The 27,036-nt window shown below is 42.1% G+C and overlaps 2 protein-coding genes across 2 annotated transcripts in view; one reads left to right on the top strand and one right to left on the bottom strand.

Annotated features, from left to right (window-relative positions):
• Nucleotides 1-41: 41 nt before the first annotated feature.
• TRMT1L (tRNA methyltransferase 1 like) lies at nucleotides 42-14,207 on the bottom strand. The gene is made up of 16 exons (XM_063165450.1): nucleotides 14,069-14,207; nucleotides 11,426-11,575; nucleotides 10,530-10,592; nucleotides 9,614-9,727; nucleotides 8,694-8,758; nucleotides 8,222-8,351; nucleotides 6,670-6,793; nucleotides 6,179-6,258; nucleotides 5,674-5,920; nucleotides 4,803-5,015; nucleotides 3,866-4,056; nucleotides 2,931-3,009; nucleotides 2,060-2,226; nucleotides 1,798-1,857; nucleotides 1,330-1,456; nucleotides 42-1,208 (listed from the first exon to the last, which is right to left on the bottom strand). The coding sequence occupies exons 1-16, from the start codon at nucleotides 14,205-14,207 to the stop codon at nucleotides 893-895; spliced, it is 2,265 nt and encodes a 754-aa protein (XP_063021520.1). The 3' UTR covers nucleotides 42-892.
• Nucleotides 14,206-27,036, top strand: part of SWT1 (SWT1 RNA endoribonuclease homolog) — a 25,520-nt gene continuing 12,689 nt past the window's right edge. The window contains 13 exon segments of the mRNA XM_063165449.1: nucleotides 14,206-14,248; nucleotides 14,251-14,414; nucleotides 15,273-15,347; nucleotides 17,918-17,976; nucleotides 18,653-19,397; nucleotides 20,384-20,455; nucleotides 20,595-20,651; nucleotides 21,233-21,362; nucleotides 21,482-21,583; nucleotides 23,108-23,296; nucleotides 23,635-23,728; nucleotides 24,919-25,055; nucleotides 25,701-25,849. Of these exon segments, the coding sequence (XP_063021519.1) occupies nucleotides 14,206-14,248; nucleotides 14,251-14,414; nucleotides 15,273-15,347; nucleotides 17,918-17,976; nucleotides 18,653-19,397; nucleotides 20,384-20,455; nucleotides 20,595-20,651; nucleotides 21,233-21,362; nucleotides 21,482-21,583; nucleotides 23,108-23,296; nucleotides 23,635-23,728; nucleotides 24,919-25,055; nucleotides 25,701-25,849 (2,016 nt within the window).

The raw sequence follows: 27,036 nt of genomic DNA, 5'->3' as shown, positions 1-27,036 counted from the left end.
TAACAAAAGTGAGTGTGGGGCAAAGAAAGGACAAAGGCAAGCTCGTTTGGCTGGAATGCTGCCATGTATTTAAGGAAACCAGAACTGCCAACACTTGGCAGCTTTGCTCCTTCACAGAAGAGATCTTAGCTCAGAGTTACTATTGACAACTCACCACAAACTTCAGCTGAAGGTCCAGTGTGGTCCCTTGTCCCTGTACCTTTCTGCAGCACACAACCACTGTAAGCTCTGAGCAGACAACTACCTAGAGTGACTACACAATTCACTACAATTTGGGTACAAACTGAAGTTCACTAGCAGCCGTGTCACTGCTCCTTCCTGTTCTCCTGGGATCAGCTCCTGCCTGGAGGCAGAACCCTGGAAACAGACCTGAATGCAGAGTTACATGTGCAACCTGGAGCTACAGCTGCACCCAGGCAGGACTGCCTGGCTTTTAACTCAGAGGGCATTTTATCTGTACTATTTTGTTACCTTAACATGCCCTCTCTCTGGATCACAGCTGGCCAGGTTTTAGGAATGATGCATTTTAGGAACAGGCTGTTTCACAATAATGTCATATTCCAAAATGCTGAACACTGTTGGCCCTGTCCCACCTCCTGGATGCTGTGCTGGCAGTAAGGCTTGGACAGTCTGGGAAGCAGCCTCCATGCCTCAGTGTGAAAAGGAGGTGAGCATAAAAGCAGGTAACTCCACAGCCTTCCCACAGTGCTGGTTCTGTGACCACAGCCGTGCTGGGATCAGGTCTAAGTTCTGTTACCTAAGTCTAAACTGTCCCTTCCAAGTACAACAGGCAGCTCAAAACGGTCAAACTCCAGCTTGGGAGGAAGGAGTGGTTTACTGGAACAGGGTGTGCTGGAAGTCTGTAACATCCTGATGAACAAACCCATCTGCATTATTCAGTAGCACAGTGAGTGGGGTAGGACTCCGTGACCATGGCGGCAGCGACCGCGGATTTATCATCTTCTGCTAACTCAGCCTCCTCCACCTTGATCACTGCAGCAGCTGGAACCTCTTCTCCCACCTGGATCTCTCCAGGGAGATGCACAGGGCCCTCTGCCTGCGCCCCCACGTAGGTTGGGGTGCTGTACTTCATGAGAACAGTCTTGAACTGTGCCAGGGGCGCGTTGGTGCGCACTCCCATGGGGTCAAAGTGGGTTCGGCTCACGCGGTATCCGGCCTCCGACAGATAGTTCAGGAACTTATTTAACCTGGGAAGAAAGGCAGCAAAACCAAAGCCCTGCATTTAGAACAGATGTGGTGCTGCCAGGGCTGACTCAGAACAAGCTGTGTGTCAGCGTCAGACCGGGCTGAGGGTGAAGCCACACTTACTTTGGCATGTTCATGCCCTTGATGCTGTGCCGGTGGATGTTGTAGTAGAACGGGGGGTGCTCGGCGCTGTGCTCGGCCCGCTGCCGCTTCGCCGTGCCCCGCAGCACCTCCTCGCTTTTCCTCTTGCCTGCTCCACAACAGGGCCACAGAAACCACTCAGCACTCATAAAAACACCAGCAAAGCCTCAGACAGCACACACAAAAACAAAGCCACGCAGCAACTTCAGCTGTGTGGCTGGCTTTTCTAAGCTGGTGTTTGCAGAGGTAAAATTTGGCCTGAATTTAATCAACAGGCCATTTTCAGTAGTAACAAGTAAATTAAAGTGGCCTTCATAGACTATTAGGCATTCTGCTTTTACCAATAAATATGATTCTAGATAAAATAAAATCAGTACTGGGTGGGAAAAAACTCCACAGAGTGCAATACTGTTAAATATAACAAAAGCTACACCAAAATGCTCCACTTACCATGTACTAAGTAAGATTCTGCAGAAGTATTTGGTGTTCTAATATATACGCCACACTCTTCTAGAATACAATTAGAAGGCAAAATTAATTCTACTGTTAAGTGGCAAAATGCTTTAACTACACAGAATGAAATAATTCAATTATTCAATAATGCATTCAACTCTATGGATACACTGCTGTTAAGAAATTTATCAGAGATCAGCATCTCTAAAAATCACCACAAAGCCAGTCCTCTCTGTGAACAGGCTGCCCCTTTTCTTACCTTGTTTGTTCTCGTCACCAGGACTGTGGGTAGAAAAATGTTTGGGAGTTGTGCACTCTGCTTCAGAAACTAATGTCTTCAGAAGTGGCTGAGCTTCATCCAAGCCATACTGCACAGCCTCCAGGAGCATCCTCCTGAGGAATCCAGTGTTAAAGAGAGCTCCTGACCTATGAGACATGAGAGAAATCAAAAGTTAAGGCTTCTTAATGGAAGCCGCTCCATTCTCTTGCCCAGATTGATCAGCAACTATGTAACACTGCATTACATTTTTTTGCAATGACAACAACACTGGTCTTGTTTAAAAAAATAATTAAAAAATCAAGATCTCAAGAACCGTCATTTTATTTCTGCCCTAAGATGTAGAGGAAGTCATTCAACCCCCACAAAAAGATACTGTCAATTGCAAACCATTTTAATACTGATCTGAAATGGCTAAAATACTTAAAAATATTTATTCTTGTTTCTACAAATATGAATTAATATTCTTGTTTCTACAAATATGAATTAAGTAGTATTTATTACCATCAGCACACGTAATGATTTATTTAATAAATTCTCCACAAGTTTAGAGTAACAGGAGTTAGTTTTGGCAAATAGAGGAACACAGAGGCAGGTTCTCTCGTGCAGGACATATTCCTTAAATGCACTGAATGTGAAATTTAAAATGTATTACTATTTATTAACTGGTTTAAACGAAAGGAAAAACTGAACACCCTGCTCAATTCAAATCTACACTGTTTCCTGATCTCCTGCTGATTGCTGTACCTCCTTTTGTAGTACTAAAATAAAAAATGTTATGGTATGAACAGCTGTGCTTCAGAGCTCCTGGGCCTGAGTGACTCTCCAAATGTGTCCTGTGATGTGAACTTACCAGAGAGGACCAAGAAGCACTGCTGTCTTCCCAGGCATGCTGCCATGGCAGTCACAGGGCAGCTGCTGGTAAGGGTTTTCTGCAGCACAAAAACAGCATGTAAATTGTTAGGCAATATCCAGCCATGCCTATGTTACTGCACAGACACAGAGATGCAGTGAGAGCTCATTTCAGTGAGGTATTTGAAAAAGCAACAGCACAAGTGTGACACTATTTTCACTTCTGCCAAGCAGCTCATGGTGGGATTTAGTGATTGATGACATGATAGGTAATCAGTGTTAAAACAGGAGTGCAATTTTTGTCTCCTGTCTTTGATAACCTGTATGTGGGGACGGCCCATTAACAACAGCAGGGGAAAACTAGACTGCTCAGTCCACTGCATTTTAAGGAACTGAAATGCAGCAGAAAAGCAATCTGACACCAAAAGCTATCCAGTTGCTGCCATCTAAAGGAATCCAATAGTATCAAAGGCTATCCCTATCCTAGGGCTTTTCCTGAAGTGCAGATCCATAGATCCATGAACATACCAGGCATCCTAGCAGCTCCAGCAGCAAGAGCAGGCTGGGAGGATGTCCTGTGTAGAAACAAATCCCAGAATGGTTTGGGTTGGAAGGAACCTTAAAGGCCATCCAGTGCCACCCCCTGCCAGGGCAGGGACACCTTCCACTAGCCCAGGCTGGTGAAAACCCTGTCCAACCTGGCCTTGGACACCTCCAGGGATGGGACAGCCACAACCTGAGCAATTTGTGCCACAAATCCAGTCCATTTACAGGAAAATCCATCCAGACAACTGATCCAGCCCATGGCCATGAAGCACAGCCCCCTCTCCATCTCACACATACCACTCATTGTTACATACAAGGGAACTGCTACTAATGGGATGTAAATATAAACAAGGCACAGAACAGATAAACAACAAAAGAAAAGCCATTTACCTTCCACCATATTGCCCTCTTTCTGGAAAACCCTCTCTTCACACCACTGGCAGTGGATGAGGTATCGGACCTTCTTTGCTGAATCATCCGCAGGGGTTGGGCCCCGTAAAACTCTGACCACCACCAGAACAAAGTGTTCCAGAGCTACTGCCAGCAGCACTTCAATGCCCTTGTTACAGCGAGCTGCAGCCCTGGGGGGACAAACACACACAAAGCCCAAATTGTGCTGAATTCTGAATAGGCAAACACTGCCATGGACACCTGAACCTGCTGCACGCTTCTTGAGCTCGTTCCCTTCCTAGAGAGAGGTACTGAAGAGTTGAGAGCAGGAGGAGGTGTTTTTTCTCAAGTGCCTCATTTTGTGGCCTTCCTGGCAGGCCAAGCAAATCTAATTTTACTTCTTTTTATCACAGCTAGAAATAGTGGTCTGCCACTTGCATCATCACATGAGCAGGGAGAGGAGGACAAGGGAAATCTAAACATGTTCGGCTCATCTTTCCCGAGAAGTTGTCCCTTCCTCTTGCCTGTACCTTTTTTCTCCAATTAGGTTTTAGGTCTTAATTTAACAGACTGAGTTTAGTTAGGGCATCTATATGCAAATAACTGATTTCACAAGTTAGTAATCACATCCATCTTTTTAACCTCAAGTATGAGGGTCTGCAGTGAACAGCAGGTTCCACTGAAGGAAGTCTAACTGAAAGGCTTAGCTAGAAGCCATTCAAGCAGTTTATTTTGTATTTAGGAAATCCTGTGGAGCTCTAAAATGGCAACACTGATAAAGAAATATAAAAGTTTGCAAGTCTGGATTTTTTTTTTTCACATTACCATCCCACCCCGCCCCTACCCTACTGATGCATTTTTGCCTTGCCCGGTCACAAATTATTTTGAATAATTACCCAATAACTTTTTTCCCTAACTGGAAATGGTTTAGCAGTACCTGGTGACAGCAGCAATCACAGCCCTGGCTGCCAGCTCCTTGTAGTACTCTGTTCTGACAATATTGCAGCCATAGTGGCGCAGGGCCACGTGCTGAGCCTTGGCATAGAGGGAGCTGATGTCTGTGGATGTCAGTGACACAATCCCAAGGTTCCTCACGTTTCTAAAGGCAGAGTCCAGGTAATTCACAGAAGTTCCAAAGGGGTCCAAATGGCTGAAAAGAAAGGATGTACCACTGAGTGTCTCTAAATGCTGCAGAGTCTGGCTTTACACTGAGGAAAACACTGTTTTATAACCTTCACCTATGATCACATTTGAAACAGAAAGAAGGAACAGGACTAAAACTTCCAGCAATGCTTAGATCTGAATGTCAGTCATTATAACACAAAAAAATCCCACTACTTATTTTGATATCTGTTTGAATGCATGCATCTATGTACCCAACCTGGAAGAATGAGCCTGCTTTAATTCAAAGTTAATATGCTGCAAAATAGATAAAAACAGGAGATGCAACAAACAGCATTTTAAACTAAAAACAAGTTTAAAAAAAAAGACCAAAACTAATTTGGCATTTCCCTTCAGCAAACAGACAATGAAGTTATTAAAAAAAAAAACCCAGCCTGGGTTGAAATTTTCATGTATATTTGTAACCCATTCTAAATGTCATAAAAACTAATATTTTTCCAGCACTTTTAAAAACATTTAAGATTAAAGTTCTGTCCCCACACCATTTCTGGGACAAAATTACATTTCAAGTGACTGCTGGTTGATTCTTTTATCATGCCAATTTCTCCAAATAATCACATAGTGGCAAGTGGGGTAGGGTGTGTCATTACCAAACCAGAAAATTGACAGAAACATTCAACACTTACATAAAATCAAATGATCTCAAATGCATGACAACATTGGCATCCATTTTTGTCACCTCGATGGTGTCACTATTTTCTTCTCCATTTCCCACAGTTTCACCATTGTCTTCTTCCCTACTGTTCAGTTTCACCTTCATTTTGTTTAAATGACAATTTTCCTTAATCATTGTCACAGAATTTTCATTACAATCATTAATTGTAACTTTCACAGAACTTCTGAGGTGCTTTGCCCACTGCAACCCCATGATTCCTGTGGAAAAACAGAATTTAGGGACAATAAGACAACTGATTTTAAGACCACTGAACTTTAATATTATTTACAGCCTTTTTAAAAGCCTTAATACAGCTTTTGACAGCTGTCTTTTTGTATGGAAGCTCAGGACTCTCTGCCTGAGGAAGAGAATTATTGCATATCTCACATTATTTTTGGGCATGTGATTTCAGTTATGAATTTCTGCTGCTTCCTCCTATTGGATATTAACCAAAATATTAAAGAAATGGACTTTACCAGTGGCACCAAAAGCATCCAAACATTCAATGGGTTTGCGCTCCCCAGCAAGCACGGCCAGAGCACAGAATATCAACTGCCTGGAAGACAAAAATGGCCACAGTCTGTAAGTTGAGAGAACAGTTTTATTTCCTTCTTCTTATTTATCTCCCTTTAACCTAACAGTGGGATATTGAAGCTAAACTCCACTTTTTACAGGGAAGAACTGTAAATAAAAACCTCAGCTATACTGAAAAGTTGAATTCTACAGCACAGTATTATTAAAGTAAGATCTACTAATTACAGGAAAATACTTAACTCCAAAAATGACACTATTTCACATATAGTGGCTTTGGGTATAAATATTATTTGTCAAGAAGTGTTTTCTGATAAGAAATTCCTTTCTCCTTCCCTCTGAATAGAAGTTTTGCAAGGATGCTTTTCAAAACACAGATTTTTCACTACAAGCTCCCCATCCCTCTGATGCATCCTCCCACTCCCTGCTCTCTCACCTGTTGAGTTTCATTTTAGGATTAAAATAGGAATCTGTTTTCTGGGGTGTGGAGTGGTTGGGAAGAACCTGCACATCTGTGGCTGACTCCTTCACCACATTGTAAGATGACTTGGGAGCATGAACTGGAACAAGGAATTGAGGCAGAAGGAAAGAATTGGTGAGAACTGAAATTAATATTAACACAGTTGGTAAATTACACTAAAAAACTGCTCCCATAAAGCAAGAAGTCTGGGTTATGCTGCAATCCAACCAGCACATGAACCAATTTACAAGGATGAGGGGAGAAGCAGGAAACAATTGATCTTCTAATCTTAAAAGTGGCAAATAAAGATCATGCTCTACCACAATTTTCTTCTCATAAAACATAGATTTGTTTCTCAGTTGGGCTCTTATGTATTCACTCCAGTTTAAGAAAGCCAGCCCCTGAGCCTGAGACTTAGCACATTTGTTTTGCATGTTTAAACATAATACATTGCTAATTAATTAAAACCCTGTTAACAAAGTCCTGAATGTGTCTTAATGAACTGCAAAAATCCTTGATCTGTTTTAAGTTATTGAACAGCCACACAAAATGTGCATAAACTGTACAGGCACATGGACAGTTCCAGCACCAGAGCTCTGTGCAGACAGCCTGTGGCAAAACAAGCTTTCAGATCTGACAACTGTAAACACAGGCTGCCATTCCTCTGAGCAATTCATCCACAGTCTAAAATGTACCTAGGAACAGGCAGGAAAAATTTGTACCAACTGGATATGACCCTGCCTCTCTCAGGGCTTGCAAACACACTCATGGTGTATCTGCTCCACCTTCAGGGGCCCCAAGAGCTGCCCAGTGCGTACAGATCACAAAACCTCTGGATTTCTCCTCCCTCTGTGAGGAGAAACTCCCTCATGCATTTTGTTAAAAACGCTAAATGGGCCATTCTTTACTCACAGCTCTGAAGGGAAGCACACAGAGATCAATGTATTTCACAGCACAAAATCTATAAAGATATGGACTGTGGTACTACTATCACTTTTCAGACATCCCAACTGATGCCCAGGCATCAAACTACTGGCACTCCAATTATTTAAAATGTTTTTAACCTAGTTTATGCAAGTTTAGAAACCAAAGTCTCATTATGGACCAAGTCAGGTAGGATTGCAATTTACCAAAGAACTACTGACACATCTATCATGTCTTTCTGAGACTGGAAAAAACTTGTTTTGGGAACCCAGGCTGGTTCAGTCTGGATAAAAAGCTAAGGATTTCTCATTGCAGAAAGATTTACTCCAGACTTTTTTTTCCTGTAGATGCCATGTCCCTCACTCTTTTGGAGACACAGAAGCTGGTCCTTACAACATTAAGGGTGAGGGAGTACTAATTATCTCAATAAGAACACAGGAACTGGTGAATGCAAGACTAAATCACAACTCTGATGAAACAAAAGTTCTGAAATATCAAGGGCAGATTTTTCATTAGAAAGGCTAACTCTGTTTCTGAATTTTTCCTGTGTAACTGCAGGTGGTATATGACAGAAGAAGACTGAATGTTTCCTGTCAGAACTCACCTGTGCTAAACCTGGACTCAGTCTCTCCTTTATTCACGTGCCGATTGATGTGACCGATCATGTCAGTTCTCCGGACTATTGTTGCTGAGCAGATGATGCAGTGGTAATGAGCTCCCATCTTGGACAATGTCTGTAGAATAGATCCTTTCTTATAGATCCAGAATACATAAAACATGCTTGAAGTAGAACTGAACACAGGCATATGAGAAGTCATCTGTTACCTCCAGAGCACACAAAATATCTGGAACGTACAGCCAGAGCTGAGCTAGGCAGCTGCCCCCCACAGTGAGAGAGGTACAGCCCCACGCAGCTACCCAAGGGTTCCATCACACACCCTGGACCAACAAGCTTTTGGCATCACACAGGGGAGCAAGATGTATTTGGAGACTAAGGAGATCTCAAAAGTTCCCCTCGATCACCCAATTCCCCCATTTGTACAGTAACAGGAATTTCTGGGATTCAGCATTTTTACCTGGTCTCCAGCAAGGTTGGGTTTTACTGGCCGACAGGATAAGTGACAGATGCACATTCTGTACCCTGGAAAACAAATGCCATCCCAGAACAGTAAATGAACAGCATGTCTGTGGCCTGCAACACATGCTCTCACTTCAGACTTCACCAGACAGCAACAAGAGAACATCACCAATTATCTGGGACATCCCCCCTCTGCACAGGGAAATTTATCAGCTAATTATACATTTTAAACTTTAGAATGCAAAGAATTTAGTTTATTAAAATAAGTCTCTGAGCATCTTATAAAGCTACACCAAATCTCCAGTTCAAAAGTACCAGTAAGTCTTTCACAAAAATATTGTTACCTGGCTAAAAGACTTGTGTGAAGACTCAATCTCTAAACATATGTTGCACAGTTAAAGAAAACCAAAATGAGATACCTGATACTCCAGCTGGAAAATTTATAATTCAACTTTATCTTGCCCATCCTCTAAACAGTCACTTGATTTGCCACAAACCCATACATCTGGATTTTTAAAAAACACACACTGCTCACTTTATTTTCCTTCCTAAACTTCTTGCAGGGATTTTAATGCATGTCACAAAGCAGATCACAGAGTTCATTCAAAAACAATTAAAGCTACTAAATACTGATACGACACAAAGACTCCAAGTGTTTATCAGAACCCATGGAATCTTTATGATGCACCAAAACTGATCACCCATGTGTGTCTGATTATTATTAATATATAACTAAAACTTTTATTGAAGTAGTTTTCATTACACAGATATTTTAACTTTTGAGGTAATTTTCAAAATATGGGTCCAATTCAGAGCTGCTAACAAAATGCTTAAGTCAAAAGGAATTTTGAAAGATGAAACACAGAACATATGCACAATTTCTTCTAGTATTTACCATTCAAACCCAATTGCCATTACCTTCAAATTCAACAGAAACCTTCCAGTGCAAATTCTGCAAGTGACGATGGAGTTTGTGGCTATAGCAAGCTTTGAATTTCTCCTCAGGACACAATGGACAAGGCTTCCTTTCATCTGAAAATACAATTAAAAACGATGAGAAACATGAAATGCAGTTACCAATAGTGTTACCTGAGAAGCAGGCCAAGAGAAAAAAGGCTGAAAGTAAAATCAACATGAGTTAAAGATGAAATCCTCAGGGAACATTCTACTTCATGCACAAACTTCAAATTTATGGGTTGCCTCTTTTTCCTCCATAGAATACAGACCAAAATCACTATAAACTTTTAAAATCTTTAACTTCTACAACCTTTGGGTTTTGGGTTCTAGTATATTTTCCTCCAGCAACATGAAGCTATAATGAAACTTCTGAAAAATACTGAGAAACAACAGAACTTTACAGATGACATGCAATACTTGAAATGTTGAAAAAAACCCACCAAACCAAAATCCCAAGCAAGTCAGGAGGTTAAAACAAAATTTTGTTATTCCAACTCCTGGATCTTTTGGATAAAACAAGAAGATATCTATTTAAGCTGCAAAATAAGGCAATGTACCCTATATAAAAGAACTTTAGAAAATATAAAATAATTCTTGAAAATCCTGCATGTGAGACACAAAAAGCAAAGGCAAGGCTATGCAATGAATGTGTTGAAGCCCTTGAAGTACTAACCTAAATAAAAACTAGCTGAATGACAAACAACCTCTCAGGCAGAATTTAGGAGAAGAACAAGAGAATAAACCATAAAGCCTTTTTTCACAAAACTCCTCATCTTTAAATATCATAAATACATGTAGTGTGATAAAATCTGAAGGAAACTGTAAATACCTGTAACACGAAGTTCTGTGTTCTGGGACACTGCTGTGGACAACTCACCTTCTCTCAGGTCAGCCAGTTTCTCTAGATCAGCAAGGTGTCTCTGAATTGAAATATGTTTGTCTGAAAAAAAAAAAAAACCCCGAAATATTTAGAAATTAAGCATTCTTAGTTTAAAAATTGCTTTTAGTTAACTGGTACTTTTCTATGCAGCACATCAAATCCAACACTGTTAGAGAATGACTGCAGGACAGACTGAAATACTTGTTTTTTGTCCTTTTACTTCCATGGCAGCACAAATGACTGCAAAAATGATCTCCAGAATAGCTCTTTAATAGGATCCATATATTTTCATATATTTCTACTTCTTTTTAATACTGACACACAAACTTTCTAAGACTGAAAGATCCTAATTTGAAAAAAAAAAACAGCTGAAAAGATCAAGTCACATTTCCTTTACACCTGGTTTTACTGCTCAGCATTGTTAGCGAATGCAAATCATGCATAAAAGCAGTACAAAAGCATATGAAGTCATTGGCAAAACTAAATATCAACTATAAGTGGACCAAATTTAAGAACAATTATTCACTGTGGAGCCAGGATATATTAAATTCTACCATTTTTTTCTTTCACTTAGTAAACAATTTAACCTCTAGATCTACCACCTGATTTTTCAACTTATCAGTCAGCATTTGCCAATCCCAAGAAAATTAGGTTGAAATCTGCTTTATTGATTCCAGCACACACAACTTCCCAGTCCACTGTAACAGAGATTCTGTAACAACTTTAAGCTTTACAATGTTTTTACAGGATAAATCTTCAGGTTTTCTTATGCCAGACAAAGCAACTGATGCATGTGGTCAGAATAGAGAGGTGAGTTTTAAAATGAGATTTCACACACTCCCTTTACCTTTCCTCCCGCACATGGCACAAATATTAAGAGTCTATTAACAAACCTCGTGGGTAATCAGATGATAGATCCAAAATGTTGCTATCAGATTCCCTTGGGCGTTCTTCCTCTGCTCCTCTGTCTTCAGCTTCCAATTCTGACTCAGGTGTTTTCACATCAACGTTTTTGCTTTTCATGTTTTCAGAGACCAAACCATCTTAAACACACGAAACAAAAACACAGTAAAAGTGTCATTGATGTAACTGAACTATACAAACATCTCATTTGTTTTCAATAATCTGGTGCTGACTAAAAGCATGAAAGGAAAAAATTTATGTAGGAGAATAGTATGAGATGAACTTTCACTCCAATTATCCTGGAAACCACTGTGGAATAATGTAACCCTTGACAGCTGAAATGACTATTCACACATCAGTATCAGATGTTTAAGGTGAACAAAATGACATTTACAGTGGCAGGTAGCAGTGAAGCAAGGCAAGCAGGCAAGGAGGAGCTCCAAATTCCCCAGACCATTTGCTATCAGCTAAAGAAGGTAGATAACAGTTTAGTTCATGAATCAAGCAGTATGAAAGAAGGGACTAAAGGAGGAATTTGCTATCAGCAGCGGCAGTGATGAGTTAAGTACTGGCGCCATCAGCATTTGCAACTGAATTGCTTCCTGGGGCAGTACAGATGGACCTGGTGAAGAATTTCAAGCATTTCAAGAGCCTAAGAGATGGGGAGATAAACTGCCAAGAATAGTCAAACCCAGAGAAAATAACTGAAGGAAGAGGTAGAAATCCCAAGAAGGCATGTTCTGACCTCGTCCAAGGGATATAAGGAAGGACTAGAAAAGGATTCAGAAAGCCACATAAATCTATAAATATTGTCCTGCTCCCAGCTAGTGAAGTTTCTACCATGGGTAACAAGAAACAAAGCTCAGGCATTGCTTTGCAACTACTGAGATGCAACAGAGCAGGCCAAGGCTTTGCAGCCTGGATGGGACAGACAGGAGGTGCAGAGAGGGCACAAAAGGCAACCACGGGCTGTCTGTCCCTACAGAGAAACTGGGATGCACCTCATGGAGAAAACAAGGATCTACAAACTGGTTTGTGTTGGAAGTTACTTCCTGAGGATGCAGGAATGGATGGTTGTTCTCTGGATGTGGAGGGAACAACCTGAGATAGTGGGAGGTGTCCCTGCCCAGAGCAGGGGCTGCAACAGGATGGGCTTTAAGGTTCCTTCCAACCCAAACCATTCCATGATTCTCTGATCTCTCTGGTCTTCCCTATCCACCTAGTCCAGATCACAGCTTAAGACAGGCTGGAAGGATCTTACAGCAGTTCTTCAGATTCCTCTGGGCTACTTTTGTTTGTTTTCTTTTAAACATTGCAGTTGGGTAAAAATGCCTGTTATTATGAAAACTGGCAGAGAAAGAAAATGGCAGGAATACCTCAAGACAGGGGCTCAAAAACCTGAAAAAACAGAAGCACAGAGTAAAATTATTCTACCTATCTTAAAGATCTATCAGGAGGTGAATTGCTACAAAGAGACTGTTGTTGTGCTCCTCACAGACCTGTTTTAAGATAGCAACTCACCTAAGAAGTATTTGCATAGAGCCTACTGCTTTATTAAAAAGTTGCAGGTGATAGTTTCTACTATATAAATGCTTTATTAAAATAAAGACAGAAAGAAAACGAGTAAGTAAAAGCATGTTTGGTAAGAAATCCCTAACAACTATTGATTAGTTGGGGAAAAGTGGAAACAGTTCCAAAAATGTATAGTGAGAGCACAGCAGTGACAAAAAACCAGAAGAGTTGGACTTTCTGCATCTTCAGAGCACGTGGAGAGGTTAAAATGATTGAAAAGGATAATACGAATATATGAAAAAATCAGCTAGTTAATATGTAAATGTACAAGGAGAGAGGTAAACTTTCACACTGAATGATGAAGAAAGGCAGGCTCAGGATTTTTTAAATGCCCACCAGGAATCACTGATCACACACAAACAGAATAAGGCTTCTTCAGAGAACCTAAGGTACACTGACACGAGTAAAAGAATTAGAAGAGTCAGTTCACTCCAACCGTAAGGCTGCAGCAGCAAAGGGCTGGCAGCAAGGGCTCACTTGGGGAACTGGAAGTCCAGCAAAACCAATTTACAGAATCCCAGAGAGGGTCAGGTCGGAAGGACCACGGTGGTCCAACCTCCCTGCTCCAGCAGGCCCCTCCTGGAGCACATGGCGCAAACACCTTTCGGTTTAAAAAGCTGCGGGGAAAGATGCGCGCCTGAGCCCGCGCGGCCCACGCCGCACTTCGGGCTCCCCAAGGGACCTCATGGAACAATAAATGATCCCCAAAGGCAAAGTTTCGGTAGGTTTGGGGAAGAAAGAAGCGACAGGAGCGCGGGTTCAAGCGTAGCGAGGCCCGGCGGGAACACGTGTGGCCCGGCACTGCGCTGGGAAAACGGGAGAAGCGGGAGCCTGCGCCTCCCAGGGCTCCCCGGCGCGGGCGGATGGGGACGGCGACCGGCCGCAAGGCGTAAATTCAAACCGGCTCGGGCTCTAAATTCAAACCAGCTCGGGGTGTAAATTCAAACCGGCCCGGGCTGTAAATTTAAACCCGCCCGGGCTCCGCATGGCGCCCGCCCGCGCTCAGCCCCGGCACGGAGGGCCCGGCTTCCCCCACCCGCCCGATCCCTGCCCGCTCTCACTGAGCGCCGCCGGCTCGCCGCCGCCTTCACGGTCATGGTTGTGGTTTTCCTCCTCTTCCTCCTCCTGCTGCTCCTGCCGTCGCCCCAGCTCGGCCTCCGCCGCCTCTAGGGCTGCCTCTGCCGCCTCCAGCGCTGCCATGTTCCCGGCGCGGAGCCGCCGCGGAGCTCTCACGCCGAGGGCGGCCCGCTCCGCCTACACTTCCCAGCCGCGCCCGGGCCGGCCCGGCGCGCACCGCGGCGGAGGCGGAGCCGCGCCGGGGCCGGGGCAGCCGCGGCGGGCACGGCCCGAGCCGCCCGAACGGCCCCGACAGCTGCCGCGGGGCCCGCCGGGGAGCGGCCGAGCGGGGTGAGGCGGCGCCGCACGGCGTCCTGTGAGGAGGGAGGAAGAAAAGGGAAATAGACGGAAGGGAAGGGGAGCTGTGTTTGTTGGCAGCGCCCCGGGTGCCTTGCGGGCCCCCGGGCTGTCCCCTCGGAGGGAGGGGGCGAGGCAGGAGCTGTCGCCCCTCAGTCCCCCGTGAGAGGCTCCTTCAGAGCCCGGTGCTGCCCGCGCCTCAGGGCGGAGCGGGTCCCGGAGTGCCCTGCTCGGGTCTGGGGTCTGGGAGCTCCGGGTGAATCCACAGCTGCCCTGAACTTCCTGGTGGTGCGCGCTGTTTGTGTGGAGGGGCTGCTGCGGGATGTCACTGTAATTCCGCCATCCTCGGAGGGGCCGGAGGCGGCTGTCACACAGCCGGGACTGCCTTAGACAGTCACAGCTTCGGCTGGCTTGGAAAAGCCCAACGAGCCCCAGCTGTGCCCGATCCCCACCGGGTTCCCCAGCCCCAGAGCTCTGAGTGCCACGTCCCGGCCTTGCTGGGACACCACCTGCAGGGATCGGGACTCCAACACCTCCCTGGGCAGCCCCTGCCAGTGTCCGATGGTCTTAAAACTTGCAATGCGGCTCAGTGTTGAAGGATGCTAGTTTTTGTTTGTTTGCTGGTACAAAATAGGTGTCTCAGGGAGGTGTAATTGCTGTCCTTTCTGCTCTGGCGTCCCCTCGGATTTGAATAATTAATTAACACTGTTCAGATCTGCTGTGGATCTGTAATGAGGAAACAAAAGAAGACTATTATAAAGTGTTTTTCTCTGTGCAGTTATAACTTATTTTTAGCTCATTTGGATCTAAAAACTTAAAACAAGCAATAAAGACAACACGCTTTTTTCGCAGGATTTGAAGATGTCTAAAAAGAAGCTGAAGAAACTGTCTGGAAAGGAAGTCTCTTTGGATGGCCAGGATGACAAAGTAGGAGCAGATATATTATTACCTTTATATCTTAATTCAACCTCCTACATTCAAGAGAACATTGTTTAGCAGCCTTGTTGTAGAAGGATGAATTCAGTTTAAAGACAGAGTCATAAAGAGCAGCAGGAGGGTTGAGTTGGGCGGATAAATGTGTTTTTCTTCAGAAGCTGTGAGTAGTATGGGTATCAGAAAATAAGACATTTTTTCATTTTAGTGTATCTTTCTGTTTGAGGAAAGTTGGGTTTAATGCTGGTGCTGAAACCAGTGGTGTTTTCTTGCACTGCTCTGTAACTTGGATAATATATCCTAATTTTCTGATTAACCACAAGTTGCACTTCACAACATTTTGGTGAGCGACTCTCAAATATTTCCTTCTAGCCACTGAGACATAAATTAATGACCAAAATTCTCAGCATATTCTAGTACATACTTGTACTAGCTGACTCTAGTGAGTCAGCTTTCACTGAATCACTTGTAAAATGCAGGTGCTACAGGAGTTGTCACCTTTGGGTCATACTTGTGTGTAGTTTCCTATTGTTTTTTTATTGTTTGTGTTCAACTCCTGACAAGTTATTTACTCTTAGAAGTACAGTACATAGTTTATAAATCAGTAGTTTATTAAATCCACACTTAAATTTGCTAGATTTTTTTCCTGTTGGATTTTGCAAGGAATATGTATAAAGTAAGAGAGCTTTTACCTGTCTTCTCAAAAATTTTTTGCAACTGTTAATAAATGAGCATGATTATGGCCTTACAAACGGAATTATTCATGTTAGAAGCTTTCTGATCATAGAGAAAACGTTGTTCAAAGTCAAATGTTTGTAACTATTATTTCTTGCCCTGGTTTCCTTACTATTATTCAATTTATCTTAAAAATAACTTGTCCTAAGATGCCTTAGTGTTTTGGGTTTTTTACTTCTGTAATACAAAGGGTAAACACTTGGCTTAAAACCTCATACTGCAGCTTATTGCCCTTTCTAATGCCTCACCAGTTTGCAGAATACACCTTTAAGAGCAAAAAGATGAGGAAATCTCTAACAGGAACAAGTGTCCTGCAGTGTGATCCCAGCATGGGTGGGAGGTGTCTTATACCCCAAACTGGTCGTGCTGGGAGGAGAGGAACAGTAAGAAAATTTGCTTATGAGGATTAAATGAAATGAAAACGTTTGAGAAAAGGAGGAGGTAGGTTGAAAAGAAATAATAAAAATGTCATGAAAACTCATGGCTGTCAGGGAATAGACCTTGAGGAGAGAAATGAGCAGCTGGAAATGGGTTTGTTATCCCCAGAAGTTGTCCCAGGAGCATCATGAGCTCCACCTACCCCAGGGGAGCTCCTTCAGTGCTTTCCAGCTGCTGGGACAGCAGGGGGGTGCATGTGGCCCCGGGGGGAGCCTTTGGAATTGTCTGTCATTCTGTTTGTTCTTTGCATTGCTGGTATTGGTCCTGCAGCTCCAGACCAGCCACAGGCAGAAGTTCTTAGAACTGCCTTAGTTTAGGACTCCCCTGGTTTCTGCAAGCCTTTGATTTTTGCATAAAGTGTTCTCTAGTGTGGGAGTAAACCAGCTAAGGCCTCTCTGTTGGAAAAAGAAATGAAATTTAGCGAAATGTTTAATTACAGTTTAGTTATGAGTTGTGTGCAAATTGGTTTGTTAAAAACAGTTCTGTAGCCGTTGATAGTATGTGTTGGGTTTCGTGTGTAACTTAGCAGGTAGTCTTAGAACTTAATAAATATTTAAACTAGTAGGAAAGTAAGAATGCTAACCTGTCTGGAGGCAGCATACAATGCTCTTAGAATAAGATAAGCAGAAGATTTATGATTTTGTTTGTGAACTAAGGAATGTATCACAAGGGGTCTGTTGCTAGTCAAGGGGAACTGTTTCTTGGAGACCTTGTTATGAATCGCATGTATATAGAAGGGAAGCACCTGTGCGTGAAGTTGGGGCTCTGACTTGGGACGCTAGTCCACAGGCTCCCGGGCCCTTAATAAAGCACCGCACAAAACTTACCTGAGTTTTGTGTCCTTTATCTATCGGGCAACATCTCTAGGTAGGAAAAATCACTGCAGAGTGACCTGATGGCCTCACTGAGTCAGCAGGCCCCAGTTATTGAAAGAGTGAATTATTTGTGAAAGGATGAACTGTCTGGAACTTCCATATCCAAAATAATCCATGTGTTACCATTATCTGTTGTAACTTCCTGCACCCTGCTGTGGTTTGGGGAATCCTCAGTCCTGTAACCCAGAGGTGTGTAAAAACTACATGTGGACATGGTTTTACCTGAGTGAGTGCCTGTGGGTTGATCATGGTAGGAATGTTACTATCTCAGGTCTGTAGTTGTCACTGCTGTAGTGGACCCTGTTGAATCACTTTGTAAGCATTAAAGTGCTCCATGATTAAATCATGAAGTGCTGTTAAACCCTTTGCACTCTTATCTTTGCATGCACATCCTTGGCACCCTTTGACCTTAGTGTTTCTCTAAGCAGCCAAACCACCCAGTTTTGACATTGTCTTATGAAGGCTTTTTTTTCAACTGCAGTTTCATCTGTAAGGTCCTGATTTTTTTTTTTTCAGAACTCTGAAGACACAAGATCTTACAAGCACACTGCAAAAGAAGAAACAGAACATCAGAGGTAAATTCTCAATCTGTCATTAAATAGAACTATTTTAAAATATAACAATGCTGAGGACTTAATGCCGAAGACTTTTTTCAGCCTGTTCACTAAATATGGTGTTTTAACCAGTCTTTCTTTGGATATTTTAAACCTAGTGTACAGTAAATATAATTACTGAGTATTTTCTCTGCTCTTATTAGGAAGTTCCTAATAATTTTTCATAGAATTAATGATTTCTCTAGAAAGGTATTATATTCCCCTCTGTTGTTCCCTTTCCAAGTTCCTCAGCCAGTGCAGGATAAATAGTTTGAAAGCTGTGTGTGTTTTGGCACTGTGTGACCAAACTGACCTTTTAGGTAACACACCTCCTTTATCACTGAACTGCTGTTAAAACTTATCTGTGTGATAAGAAGAAACTCGACTGTGTAGGGTGTCTCTCAAACCAGCAGTGAATGCAGAAAAAGCTTTTTCTCCATTTTCTGGAAGCTAAAATGGCTGTACAGTGGAGAAAGGTAAATCCAAAAAATGCCGTATCGAACTATTGAAGGGTAACTGTTGCTTCAAGTTCATATTTAGGAATATGGTGCTCATAAATTAGCTTAGCTCTGTCTCAATTAAATGCAGATGCCTTTTTTGTTGCTCTTTTCCATTAACTGAGCTAAATTACATTACTTTGTTGATCATGTTTCTGTAGGTCCAAACCAGAGAAAGATGGGCACGAGAAGAAGCGACACCGAAGTTCTCGTGCTTTTGATGATGCCGATGGAAGATCCCAGGAAAAATCTCCAAAGAGAAGCAAAACCCCAGATAGTTCTTCAATTCATACAGAAAGACAGAAGAAAATAGTGATCCAGTTTAAAGCCAAAGAAATCAAACATGGCAAAACCACCCGCATTCCTGATGTGGTGACTGCCAGCAAGGAAAGAAGTCGCTCTGATGGAAGAGAAGGAAAAAGGCTCTGGCATAGCTTTGAGCTTCAGAGGGACAAGGCACTGAAGAAAAAGAGAGAGAAAGCTGAACTCTGTAAGCTCAAGCTAAAAGCAGAACAAGCTATGATAGAAAAGTTTAAGTCCTCTGTGTATGAGGTACCACATAAAAAGGTAGAGAGCTCAAAAAAGCGAAGTGAGGATGTCAGAATTCCCAAAAAGCCACCTGACAGCTCTGCAGGGATTGGGCATGGTGACAGACCTGCCAGTAAGGAGCCAAGTGTATTATCTAGCTTCTGGGAAGAAGAGGAGGAGGAGGAAGAAGAATACAAGGACTTTGCTGAGAAAAAGAGGCACATGAGTAAACACAGATCATCACACTCCCCACGTGAAACTCCACCACGACTGGATTCTCGAAAACGCAAGAAACACAGCCCTGGTTCTCCTAAAGCTCCCGAGCACCCAGGAACTAAAGAAGGAGACTTGGAAGCCACAGCATTGTGTTTTAAGCAGGTAATTAGAACCCGTTCTTTGTATTATGTAGATGTTTCAGGATGGCTTCTTAATGGCAGATTTATATGAGCAAACTGTCTTCTTACAGAATCCAGCCAGGTTTCATAGCTAACTAGGTGGATTTTTCTGATCCTAATGTAAACCTTGTTTCCATGTTCCTCAGCTAAATGTTAAACAGACCAGAAGAGTAAAGGTCTTGGGACTGTGTCTGCTCAGATGCTTCCATGGCTTTGCTTTGCTGCTGGGGGTGTGGAATACTTTAGTTTAGGTACAAATCAGCTGATTTTTTGTTTTGAGCTGATAAGGTTATTTCAATTTTTGAATGAATAAACCGAAGCAATGAAAACTTGCTGCCAGACAGAGCATTGCTAGCAGAGTGATGCCTGGAGAGCTTGGGGTGGATGTGGGACTAAATTGGTATGTGTGCTGCAGAACTTCCCTTTTATCTGTGATGGGTTTGTTTCTAAGCTCAGGTTGTGGTGCAGAGCCAAACACAAGCTGGATCTTGATCCATGGGGGTTTTTTGCTGTTGTTCTGGTGAAGATGCCCAGCAAGTTTGGAGATTCCAGTTTGTGTTACAGTAGTGTGAACATTTTATGTGTATGCTAAGAGTTATTACATGCAAAGCTGGGGAGTCATTGAGGTTGGAAGGCACCTCTGGAAATCATCCAGTCCAGCCCCCTTGCTCAAGCAGGGTCAGCCAGAGCTCACTGCTCAGGACAAAGGATGGAGACCCCAAAACCTCTCTGGGCAGCCTGGTCAAGCACTTTCATTGTAAAAAAAGATGGGGTGTTAATGTTCAGATGGAATTTGCTGTGTAGTCCAGTCATTTATTTAAAAGAAAGCCATGCATCTAAGCCATATTAAAATGATACTGTAGATGCTAATAATTGTAGTTTATGTTCCCTATTCACTTGGGAGTACCCAGTGTTCTCTAAAAAGCCTTCTAAGACTGGTGTTGTTCTTCTGTTCCTGCTTATTTCTAGAATGTTGAGGGCCCCTGCACATCTGACTCCTACCAGGGAGGTGAGGTCAGGAAGCCTGGGCCTGTCCCAAAGGTGAGTGAGGGACTTGTTTAACACTGCAGGGCTGTATTCCAAAACTCCTGACATGGGGATCCCTTTTACCTCAGTATTCCTTGATATTTTCTAATGTTGGCAGGGTGTGTGTTTGTGGTGTTTTTAATTCTCCCTACAGAGCTCTGAAGACTTTCCACCCCTTCAAGACCGTCAGAACACAGAAACAGACCAAGAGGTTGGTAATGCTTTCATTTAACACTTCTGTATTGTCGTAAAGACCAAGGGCACCGAGGTTGTGTAACTGGACAATTCCATGACCTTCCCAAGTATTTGACATTGTTGACTCATGGCCTACACTCAAATGTAGAGCATTTATTTTAAAAACTAAGCAAACTTGCTGAAGTGTTGCTAATCAGGAACTTTCTGAGATAAAGTGTGTCTTTCTGTTACCATGTGCAACAAAAGGGCCTTCAGAGTTGCTCACGTGCTCCAGCTATCTCATGTTTCATCCTTTAACTTTTTAGTTGGAAGAGAGACATCTTTTTTAAGAAGTGCCTGTTAGGAAACTTGCAGTTTGTGTCGCAAAAAAATGCAGCAAAGTTTTTGAATACCACGTAGAAAGGTCATAAATCTTTCTAGGCCGTATTTTGGATGTAGAAGTTCTTGTGGATTTGTATTTCCTGTACTGACTTAAAATTTTTCAGACATCATTTTGAGCCAATTTTAACAGTTTTAATGCAAAAGTGTCTTTTTGGGGAATAATTATGAAGTGATTCCTTCCAGTGGATTACACACATGCTCATTTTCTCCCTGTAGATGCAGATAGTTGAAGACTTGCACGTTGCTCGTGTGGAGAAGATGATGGCCCTGTCTGTAGTACAGACCTGTGGAGAACTTACAAGCATGGAGATAGATCTTCCAGAACAGGATTTAAATACTTCTGCTGGTATGGCATGATTGGATCTGCTTTGCTCTCTAGTGGCAACAAGTAATTACAGTTATTGATGGTATGAGTAAGGAGCACACAGCTGTTTATTTCTGCTGTTTTCTCTTCTTTTCCCCTAGGGGCTTTTAGTTCTGGTCTGAACATCCTAGTGGTGATTGACACAAATATAATGATTAGTCACCTTGAGTTTGTGAGATCCCTGAAATCTGAGGATATACCAGGTATGTAAATATGTTCTGATGAGTAAGACATTATAAGAGAAACAGATGCTGTGAGAGCTTCAGGATACCTGAAGTAAACCAAGCCCTGGGCTCCTTAAAAAGGCAGCAGGTTTCATGCAGAGGCAGAAGGCACACAGAGAGCCTGGTTCTGTGAACCCAAACAAGGTGCATCCTAGGGAAACCGCAGGTGTGGAAGCAGAACCTACTGTGCTCACAGCCCATGTACCTGCAGAAAATCATGGCAGATACTCCCATGATTATGCTTGAATTCTTAGCAGTAAATAAGTCTTAGCCCTTTCTGAAAACATAGTTTAAGCATTTAACCCCTTACTAGTGAGAACTCTATTTTCGCATCTCCTTTTAGGATTTCTTTTTCTAGAAATATAAAACTATCTAAAAAGTGTTAGGCCGTCAGTGCTTTGTTTCTGTCTTGGTAAAGGTGGCAGAACTGAGCAGTTTCTCAGGAATTCAGAATGCAGACCCTGGCTTTAATATTTGCCTCTAATATTCTGGGAAGCTGTGGGTTATTTAATGTTTGCAGGATTGGGATTGTCCGTGTCAGTTCTTGGTAGGCACATCTGGAATCTGTCAGAATGCCTAGGGTGCTTTGATGCTTTCAGCTAATGAATACACTTATTCCAGCCACCTGGAAAATGCCTTTCCTTAGGGCCTAAGTGATTTTCAGGAGTGTGTCAGACTGTATTTCTTCTCTCAGGTTAGGAATGCTGCTGTCTTATGTACACTGAAATGCCTTTTTAGAATACCAACACTCCCAGTGTCTGGTCCTGCACCAGACCCACTATGTTGAGAAGGCTGCTGATTCCCAGCCTAATTTATTGTAAAGCACATAGTTATTAATGCCTTTTTCTAAAATTCTGTTCTCATAATATGAAGGAGAAAGAAAACAGTTGAAGTATTTGTCATGGGGAGACCAACAGAACACTCATTAAACTTCTCATTTACCCCTGTATTTCATATAAAAGCTTTAAAGTTCAGCCCATACTTACCTACAAATAAAACCATGGTCCAATATCCACACTTTCTGTTCCTGGTTTAGGAGTGCTGGTTGGCAATGAACACCAGCCCATGCTGCTTTTTTTGCTGCTTGTTTTGGCACAGTGACTGCTGTGGTCACTGAGATATGTGCAGCCTGGTGTTCCAGCTGCTGTTTCTCCTTGCTGCAACATCTCACAGCAAGTGTGTGCCAAGATAATTGGTGCAAATATGTGTTATTAATGCTGTCAAAGTATTCTGCTGATTAAAATGGTGTCTCCTTTATGTTTGCCTGCTACTGTCACTTTTCTATGTAATCAGTGTAGAGGGAAGTCAGCCTTTTTCAGCTTCTTTTCAAATGCTAGTTTCTCTCGAGCAAGAGAAAACTCTATGAAAACTACTCACTATGAAAACTACTGGCAGAAAGGTGTGAACTTTCATAAAGATGATGCTTGAATTGAAAGTTCTCTGTAGCAGTTTGTGTCGCTCCTGCAAATACCTGTTTATTGGTGATGGTTTTCTTCCTTCCAGGAGTTGACAGACTTGCATTAATCATTCCCTGGGTCGTCCTACAAGAGCTGGACAACTTGAAGAAGGGAAAAATGTTGCAGCATGTTCGGGACAAAGCTATCCCTGCAGTGCAGTTCATCTACAAGTGTCTCAAGAACCAGGATTCCAAACTGTGGGGGCAATCCATGCAGCTGGCTTCTCAAAAAATGTGTAATACATGTGCAATCCATTTGTGCTGGGTACTTCATCCTTGCACTTCACCTAGTGGCAGCCTTAGAATTCTGAGTTTAATGGAGACTTCTTCACTCTGCTGTTTGCTAATTAACATGAGCTAATTTCTTACAGCAGCCTTCAGAGTGTATCCAAGGCTGTGGCATGTGAATGTCTCCACTACCTATTGTTTTACCAGTTGTTTCTCACTTTCACCTTACACTTGTGTCCTGGTGTGGGGAGTGTTAAATATACAGAGAGCACCATGAGTGCACTGAGGTGTTTGTGAGGCTGAGCTGTGCCCACATCCCTCAGCTGTGCCTGCCCTGCCTTTGCAGATGGACTGAGTGACGAGAACAACGACGACCGTGTCCTGCAGTGCTGCCTGCAGTACCAGAAGCTCTTCCCACAAGCTCTTGTTGTCCTCTGCACGTGAGTTCCTGGCTGCATTTAGCTCTCCTCCCACACTGCTTTCAAAGCAGGGCTTAAAGAAAGAGCACTTTCTGATGTGAGCTCTTGGAAGGGCAATCACCCTATTAAAAGCTAGAGTAAAAGGATGTAATAAACCACTACAACTGGAGATGGAATCATCTTCATGAGCTTGAGTCCTGAAATAGAATTCAGCTTACCCAAGTTTCAATTTTAAAACTTGTTAAAGCATAGTTTTCTCAGATTTTATTCTAGTTCCTCATAAAAAAATATTTCTGAAGTTACAAAATAGAAAAAACTATGTGAATTAAGGATTGAGATCCAGTTAGAGACTTCATCCCTGTTCCCAGCCAGGTGAGCAGATGCAAGGAAGGAGTTAGTCTTAGAAAGAGAGAAGCTGGGGATGGATTTGCTGCTGTTCCTGTTTGTGAGGATAACAGCTGACCTCTGGGTATTGATTCTGAATTTGATAGGAGCAGGTAAAGCCAGCTCAAAGCACTAATACTCCTTGGCTCTACTTGCTCTGGTCTTGGCCAGAACCAGTTCCTACATGGTTCAGTGAGTGAGATTAAAAGTCTGGGCACCATTTGGGTTATTCAAGTTGACACAAGTGGCTGTTAAAAATACCATTTCAGTCACAGTGTTCATGGGGTCATGGTGGTGATTTTAGGTTTCACTGATCAAAAAACAGGAGGTGACTTCAGAACGGTTTTCATCCAAAAATCTCTTTATCCTCCAGCAATATAAGCAGTGGGAATTTTTTAGAAAGTACTGGGATGCAACTTTGTCCTGGGTTTTTAAAGTAGTTCTGCTGGAGCAGAACCTCAGAGTGGCATCTGGGATGAAGATTTGGCCAGCAGAATGTTTCGAAAGGATCTCAACAAGGAGAATTAACTGCAGCCATCAAATAAGATAGTGCTGTCTTAGAATTATTGCCTGCTTTGCTTTCTGAGATCATAGCAAGTAAGCATCACTGCTGTAGCAATTATAGTATTGTTTTCTTAAACCAAGACCCTGAAACACTTCTCAGTCTGTTTCTCATTTTTACCTAATTTTCTGGTTTAAATTTTTGAACTGCTTCTAATTGCTTAAAAAAGAGAACTTCATCTATATAATCAAGTTCACAAAATAAGTTTTCCAAATACAGTGTGCTGCTTTTATTCCTTTGTTGACAGCAATTACTTATTTTCCAGGGATGATAAAAATCTGTGTAATAAAGCCATTGTGAGTGAGGTCAAGGCATTCTGCAAAGCTGATCTGGTCACTGCTCTGCAGAATGTGAATGTAAACAGGCCCCAGAACTCTGAGGAGCTGCAGCAGCCAAAGCAGGGTGAGTCTGGGGAATATGGTGGTTTGTAAAAATCAATGGGGTAGAGGAAGAACAGTTGCTACTATACCTTCACTTTTCCTGTGCTTTGAATCTTTATGAATGTTTTTTTTTGTTTGGGGAAGGTTTTTTCAAAAGTTTTCTGAAAGTTGGAGATGTTAATTAAACCATCTCAGAGTTCTAGGAAATTAAAATATGACATTTTTATTTTATAGAAAAAACCACTGCATTAATTTCCTGTGTTTAGAGTAATTTAAAAGAACTTTTTGGGACTGAAGGAGGTTTTTTTTTCATTTTTCCAAAGATACAGGCACAGCTTACAGAGATCCTCTTGTGCTTGCTGATAACCCTGCTGGCTGTATATGATCTAAGTTATTTAAGGAAAAAAGAAATGTGGAGTAAGATCACTAATGAATAATACTCTGGGGACATTAACCTTCTTGGTTAGTAGCTCTTAATTAAAAATACACACAGTACAAGTGGGTATAACTAGAAATAATTGAAACTTAATTAGGTGAAGCACACCTGCTTTATAAACCTAAGTGCAGTGTGTCTTCATTTATGGGGACAAGTTCTTCATGTGCCATCAAGATGAATTAGATATAAACCCAGTTCCAATAACTGCCTTTTGTGTCATTGATTTGACAGATACAGAATTTGGGAAGACAAGAGCTGATGCTGGTTTTACTGCACAATTCCCAAATGTGCTTCCAGACCTTGAAAAGAACTTAGGAGAAGCTTTGTCTTGTATTTTGGAGACTGAAATGAAACTTGCATTTGGAAACCTGTGGATGGAGGTGGTTTCTTACATCATTTTGCTTGATATTTTGATTATTGAAAGGTTTGAATGTCCTTGATATTTTATTGCTATTAATACCTGTGCCAAGCCAAAGCCAAGTCATCCAGGTCCCTGATCATTGTCAGGGGACAGCTCAGTGCACACTTCTAATATTTCATTTTATAGCAAGATTATCCTGTTTGATCACTAGTGTGCAACACATGCAGTATTTTAATAGAATTTTAATGACACAGCAACAGGGCTGCTGCTTTCTCAGTGTGAAGTTTCAGAATTATTTTTATTAGTGGCATTAAAATTCTATTTCAGTTTTGCTACTCAAGTAAAACCCTGCACTGTAAATACATCCTGCAAGAAATCATTCCATCATGTTCTATATAGTATCACGGTATTTGTTGCAGGCATTTCTTCCCCACCAGAACAGATGTGGATAAAACTGTTCCCACCTAAACTGATTCCAGTGCAGATGCAGAATGACAAGGGTACTAATGAGAACCTCTAAATATGCTTGCAGAAGTATGGTTTGCAGAAGATACATACCCATGTACAAGACACTTTCAAATCATCCATGCTTTACTTTAGATTCCATTTTGTAGCTGGAGTGGGGTTGTTAAAAGTTTAAATTTATTGCATATAAGCCTCTGTGGCTTTAAAAATCCCCCAAAATCATGGAGTGACTGTTTTTTCCCAAGGTGCCCTGATTAGCTGCTTTCAATCACTTCTCTATTCACTTAATTAATTTCTTTCAACATATCTTCAAACACTGGTTTCACTCGATAGTAATGAATTCTCAAGTTTTTTGCAACACACGTATTTTACTTCATGTGTAAGTAGTCAGAGTGTTTATTTTTACTTTGTAACAGTACTGGAAAATCAAAGGCAAATTTACTGTTTTTATTCTTGTTACTGTTGGCTTTTGTGCACAAGTAACTCATTGGATCAGTTTTGACATAAATCAAAAGTCCTAAGATTTTTTGAGGAATGAGAAACCACAAATCATCTGACTGATTGATTGTGCATTTCTTCTGAATGAGCATCACTGTTTAACCCATGGTGCTGCTGAATCAAATGTTTATTAATAGATAAACTTGTTTAAATCTGGTCTTATTTCTGAGGAATCGCTGAATTTCTCCTTCAGCAGTCACGAATCATCACATTCTTGAAGAACAGAGCAGTTGTGAGATTTAT

Source organism: Melospiza melodia, chromosome 11, assembly GCF_035770615.1.
Source record: "Melospiza melodia melodia isolate bMelMel2 chromosome 11, bMelMel2.pri, whole genome shotgun sequence".
In the NCBI taxonomy this organism is placed as follows: Eukaryota; Metazoa; Chordata; class Aves; order Passeriformes; family Passerellidae; genus Melospiza; species Melospiza melodia.
Note: the sequence above shows the minus strand (reverse complement) of the source record. Positions and strands in the feature narration are given on the sequence as shown.